At 47.6% G+C, this 6,511-nt stretch overlaps 1 protein-coding gene across 1 annotated transcript in view; it reads right to left on the bottom strand.

Annotated features, from left to right (window-relative positions):
- LOC107296053 (BICD family-like cargo adapter 2) overlaps window positions 1-6,511 on the bottom strand; it is a 47,934-nt gene that overhangs the window by 40,375 nt on the left and 1,048 nt on the right. The window contains 2 exon segments of the mRNA XM_015825396.2: window positions 3,981-4,275; window positions 4,698-4,783. Of these exon segments, the coding sequence (XP_015680882.2) occupies window positions 3,981-4,275; window positions 4,698-4,783 (381 nt within the window).

Raw genomic sequence — 6,511 nt, 5'->3', positions numbered from 1 at the left:
TGTGGTCTGCAAGGTCTCGGGGCCTCTGTCCTACGAGGTGTCCCTGGAAGACGGCCGCGTTCTTCGCCGCCACATTGATCAACTACGTGTGAGGCGGGACTCGCCTGGGGTTCCTCCTCAGTCTCCTCTAGGGGGGGAGGAGGAATGGGGAATGCATTCTGAGAATCAGAATCTGCTGCCAACAATGGTTGTGGGGAACGACACGGGCTCTCAACACCCAAGTTCCACAGGTGATTCAGGTAGCAATTCATGGGGACGGGGGCACACAGACACCCCCACATGCACTCCAGCCTGGGAGTCCCACCAGAGGTATACTAATTATCCACACCTCACAAACAATACTCCAGACACGAATAACTGGGAGCATACTCAGAACTCACAACATGCAAGAGAGCAGGCAAAACAGAGGGGAAACACGTCCTTTGCTGAAATGGCTCATAGAAGGATGTCCCCACGCATAAGGGCTAACAGGGAGGCATCCCTAGACCCTAACACTACAGGAAGGAGCCAGGAAAATCACACTCCATCAGGAAACTCGGAGATGGGTTCAGAGGGGTTGGAAAACTCCATAGGTGGTAGGTCAGCCAGGTATAGCGATCAACAGAGATCTGACTTCTCAAGCCTAGGAGACGGGCAGGAAAGTCAAACAGAAGTCACAAGACAACCACAGGGCAAGTCACCTAGTGTGGGAAGCAATGGGGAAAACACTACAGGTTCCCCAGGTCCGAGAAGGTCGCTCAGGGTCAAAGGCCCTCCCAAATACCTTGCAGATTACGTAAGGTGAGCATGTTAATTACAATCACTGAACTGGAGGTTCTGGCTGGTTGACTCTACGTAAACGATGTTGGGCTATTGGGTCTCTGTACGACGGAACAGTTCCACATCTTACACACCCCGTGTGACTTAACTTAATAGTTAATTATACAACCATCACTATGATGGCGTCCATGTGGGCGCCGTATTATTTCATCTAGGGGGGAGGGGTGTTGTGTCCTGAGCCTGCAAGAGCAGGCTCGGGACGTTGCAAGAGTCCCGGGCATTTGCAAAAGCTGCCCGGGACCAGACTGAGTGGCGCCAGCCTTGCGCGCATGCGCAAGGCGGGAAAAGACTGCCTTGTGATTGGTTGGATTTGCCCGGGGATCAGAAGGTATAAATAGAGGCCTGCGTGCCTCTGCTCGGGTTGTTCATAGATTGGAAGCAGAGAATAAAGACTTGTTAGAAATGCTTCGTCTCAAGCGCCATTATTCTCCGGACTTAACAGTCCTCAATTTACAACCATTTGTTTAGCAACTGTTTGATGTTACAATGGCAATGAAAAAGTGACTTGGGACCAATCCTCACATCTGCAGCACCCTCACGGTCACATGATCAAAATCAGGTGCTAAATAACCAGCACGTATTTACAGCATCCAGGGGTTATGTGATCACCATTTGTGACCATTTCCCAGCCGTCTTCTGACAAGCAAAGTCAATGGGGGAAGCCAGATTCACTTAATGACCGTTTTATGATTTTTAAAAAAGGTCATAAAATTGGTCATGACTTAACAATGGCAATTCTGGTCCCAGTTGTGATCATAAGGACTAGCTGCACAATGTAAATCCACTTAATACATTCCTGTTAAGTCATACACTGAAGCCCGTTGGAAATGTTTTCTGATTTGCAGAGGAGCTTCTGCCAAAGAAAGCTCCTGACTCTCATGTTTTGTGACATGAAAAGCAATGGGATGAAACTGTGTAAATCATGATCTGATGACAAGACACAGGCAGCCTCAGGAGGCAGGGGTGGCTCGGCCATTCCAGTTACTCTAGTACAGACATGTCAAACACAAGGCCCGGGGCCCGGATGCGGCCCGCGAAGTGGTTTCATGTGGCCCGCGAAGCCATCCTGGAAACAGTGAGGGAATGGCCCCCGCTGCCTTGGCCCTGGCCCAGGCCAGCCGGGAGCCAATGTACAGTTTTGTGGTGGCCATCTTGGCACTTGCCCCGGTGGACCATGCCTTGGCACTTGCCCCGGTCCCACCCCCTTCTGCCAGAGACCCTCAGATCTGTCCCACTCCTGCCCAGGCCCCCACAGGCACCCTTGACGCGAATGATGTAGAACTGGCCACACCCACCCAGTAGGCCACACCCACTCCATCCACGCCCACCCAGTAGGCTGCACCCACTCTGGCCACACCCACCCGGCCCCCCAGGGCAACCGCAATGCTGATGCGGCCCTCAGTGAAATTGAGTTTGACACCCCTGCTCTAGTAAATAACTCTGGAAGACAACCTCACAATCCAGTCTACAGCAGTGAGTTATGTTGGGATGAGGTATACAGCTAGTTCTCAACTTACAACCATTTGTTTAGTGACCATTCAAACATTACAATGACACTGAAAAAAGTTATGACTGGTCCTCTGCACTTATGACCAAATTCAGCATCGTATGAATTTGGGTGTTTAGCAACCGGCATGCATTTAAGATAGTCGCTGCATCCTGGGATCATGTGATCGCAATTTGTGACCTTCCCAGCTCATTTCTAACAACAAAGTCATTGGGGGGAAGCAGGGTTTGCTTAACGACTATGTGATTCCCTTCACAACTGCAGTGATTCACTTAACATCCGTAGCAAAAAAGATCGTAAAATTGGATGCAACTCACTTAACAACCATCTTGTTTAACAATGGAAATTCTGGGTCCCAGTTGCGGTCATAAGTGGAGGACTAAAGTACCTGTATAGGGTTTTGGAGTTCACTTCGCACAGCCTCTTTTCCTTAGCAACTCCGCTTCACACTCCTGAACACACTGTGGAGTTACATGCAGCTGGTTCACGCACCTGCGCACTATTTTATTTTGTTCAGAATTCCACCCTAAATGTCACAAGTTCATGTTTGTCCATAGCTTGTGGGAGGCCACTGTATAGCTCTTCTGTTTCAAAGAGTTAGGCAAATCAACCACTATTTGGCAAATCAACCAGAAGTAGGAATCGGGCAGTTCATAAATTCAAATAAATAATGATTAAGTGATGGAAGAGAAGAGAAGCAAAGCATGAAGCAATTTCAAAACAAGAAGTTTTGAAAATGAGTGGTTACTAGGTGCTGAATAAAAATAGGTGTAAATACAAGGGAGTGAATGGGGATGCTGGCATGCATCTGTGCTCAGAACGAAGGGTGTGGAGATACAGCAGTAGAGCCACGGGTATCACTATAGAGGTCAAACTGCTACCCCTCCTATGAGAAAAACCTATGGAAGAAAAAGACTACAGAATATTCCTACTTCGAAGAATGCCCTTATGCAACCAAAGTTATTTTTCAACTAAATGTATCATCTCCCTCCTGGAAAGAAATCAAAGAGATGAACAAGGAATAAAATATGGTTGGATGTTTGAAGGCTGCTGGGGTGTAGATGCTCAGTGATAAACTCTGGGCAATAAGGATGGGAAAAACAAACCTGGGAAGCAGACAGGGTAAAGGGTTCCAGGATGGGATTGCAAGAAGGGGTGGGCTTGAATCCAGAACTTTGCCAAGAAAGTACAATACACATAAGAAAATCCTATCTTTGAGACGTTCTTTTTCTTTTCATAGCAACCTAGCAAATACACTGGACAGAGAGAACATGATGGGGCCTAATCCAGTGGTGGGATTCAGCCAGTTCGCACCACTTCGGCAGAACCGGTAGCTAATTTTTTGTTGGCCAGGCCCAGAACGGACTTCCGGAAGTGGCATCCACACAGAGAACACATTTGAATCCCATCACTGGCCTAATCCCAACCCTAATCCCAACCACGACCTTAATTCCAACTCTAATCCCAAACCTAACCCTAACTCCAACCTCTACCCTAATCTCAACACCAAACCTAACCCTAACCCCAACCTCAACTCCAACCTAACTCTAATACTAACCTCAACCTAACCCTAGCAATTTTGCATCTGAAGAAAGAATCTTGGTCCATATCAGGTCTTCTCCTGTCTGCTCTTTACTCCAGTCATCTGCCTCACCTCTTTGACTTCCAAATGTTCCTTCATCAGTTCATCATAGCATCGTTCCAGTTCCTCGTTACGTTCCAGGAGCATCTTTCCCAATTCTGCTGCCAACAACAAATCCTGTTCTTTCCTCTGAAGCAGCACCCCCAGATCCATGTCTTCGGGATCCCCTTCCCCTGCGGCTCCAGCCGCAGCAGCATCCCTGCCAAAGGGGGGCTGGCCCTCATCCCCAAAAGGGTAGTACTCATCCCACAGAGCTGGTGCGGGAGTCAGAGGGAAAGGACTGCGAAGGTGCTCTTCCTCTGGGTTCCTGGAGGAAGTCATGGAGCCATAGAGTCTCTAGAGTAGTCTAGGAAGACCTGTCCCTCAGACTGGTTAGAGTGGGAAGATTTTGCAAGCCAGGATGCTGGTCTCACTGGTTTCAGGCGGGTTCAAAAGGCCAGAGAAAGAGCTGGCATGCAGGACCTGGCTTGTCCTATTTCCCCATGGAATAAGGCATCTTCAAGAAAAGAAAGCCAAAGGTAATCTATGCCATCCAAGGTTTCAGGGGAGATATCAAACTCCTGAGGTCCACCAAAGGCTCTATAGTTGGACAATCAGCCTAGGCAATCTCCAGATCCTTTCCTTCTGATCAGGTTTCGCTGTTTGTTTCCCGATTCCAGCCTCCACCCTCCCAGGTAACAGGTGAGGTTTGACGCTGCTTGCTCCACCTTTTGTAACTCACAGCCTCACCTGTTGCTAGTGTTTCTCCTCTCCTGGGAAATTTCTGACAGTGCAGTTTTTCCACTGCCTTGGTGTATCACAAAAGCAACCAAATCCTGTGGCTTAAAGACAGGGAAAAACATCTTCTCAAGCCTGTTTTCTAAATGCTCAGCCTTTTACTAGGTCAAACCGCATTTTTTGGATTATTGGGTCACGCAGCCTAAAATTATTTCCAACCAAAAGGAGTTCTCTAATCCTTCAAATGGGAAATGCCAGGTGAGCAGGGCCATCCAGGTGAAATTTAAACTCTTGAGTGAAAGCATCAGTTTAGGCTGCATTTTCTATTTCTTTTCTTCCCGAATGGTTTCCCTGTTTATTTCCTGTTTCCTGCCTTTACAGCAAAGGTTACAAAAGGCTTTCAAGCACCTTTTGCAATTTCCTACTGAAGTTTGGAAACTAGAGATGAATGAATCAGTTGGTTACAGACATCAGTACTCTCACAGCAGAACTGAGATTTATAACTCTTCTCTCTTTAGCCACTAGATCAGGGGTGTCAAACTCAATTTCACTGAGGGCCGCATCAGCATTGCGGTTGCCCTGGGGGGGCGGGTGGGTGTGGCCAGAGTGGGTGCAGCCTACTGGGTGGGTGTGGATGGAGTGGGTGTGGCCTACTGGGTGGGTGTGGCCAGTTCTACATCATTCGCGTCAAGGGTGCCTGTGGGGGCCTGGGCAGGAGTGGGACAGATCTGAGGGTCTCTGGCAGAAGGGGGTGGGACCGTGGCAAGTGCCAAGGCATGGTCCACCGGGGCAAGTGCCAAGATGGCCACCACAAAATTGTACATTGGCTCCCAGCTGGCCTGGGCCAGGGCCAAGGCAGCAGGGGCCATTCCCTCACTGTTTCCAGGATGGCTTCGCGGGCCACATGAAACCACTTCGCAGGCCACATCCGGCCCCCGGGCCTTGTGTTTGACATGTCTGCACTAGATTATATTTGACTCTCAAATATAATCAATCTCTGTGTTTTGTGACAGAATTAGTAAATCCAGTTCCAATTCTTCCCATCTGTAAATCCACATGGACTGCATATTGAGTAAAACAAGTTTAAAAATATCCGACACCAAGCAAAGCAAGAAACAATACAGAAATTCTGGGGAAATCTTCATACATACATTGATAAACACAAGCATGAAGAAAACATGCATCTAAAGGTTACAGCAAAGAAAGGATAACATTTGTTGGAAACGTGATTAAAATACCAACAAAAGTTTATTCTGCAGAATATAGAAAAGCGGTTTGCAAAGCGCAGTGGATCCTGGTGAGAGACTTCAATAGGAAGTTCTAAACCCAGAGACCACACCAAAATATTCAAACTCATAACATTATATACACTCCTATCGCGACGCCCCCATCCCCTCCCCTTAGGTCCCATTTGAGAGGACTTCCGGGGGCACAATCTGTCCGATCCGCCTAGCATCGTTCCCCCCCCCCCCCCCGTTACATTGTTCTGAACTTCCCTCTGCCATTCTTTTGTCTTATTAAGTGTGTCTTCTAGCCAAGCCTCCTGGAATCTAGTGCCTACATGCAGGGCTTGGCTAATCTTTCTATTGTTAATCAATTGTGACCATTTTATTTTTAAACTTCTCTTTTTCTCACAAATCCACCCTTTCTATTTTTTTATACTAATTTAAAAATAAAATTTTTCTTCAAATGGTTTTAAACTTTCCCGGATCTCCTCAGCATTCTCAAAGTCAAGTATTGCAGCATGTCCAGTCACCTTGTTTAACATCAGCATTTGTTCCTCACTCTTATTGGTTGCATTTACCATTCCCTCCACTGTGTTTTGT

Source organism: Protobothrops mucrosquamatus, unplaced genomic scaffold, assembly GCF_001527695.2.
Source record: "Protobothrops mucrosquamatus isolate PMUCROS unplaced genomic scaffold, P.Mucros_1.0 scaffold2617, whole genome shotgun sequence".
NCBI classification, from domain to species: domain Eukaryota; kingdom Metazoa; phylum Chordata; class Lepidosauria; order Squamata; family Viperidae; genus Protobothrops; species Protobothrops mucrosquamatus.
This window is presented reverse-complemented; position numbering and strand designations above follow the sequence as displayed.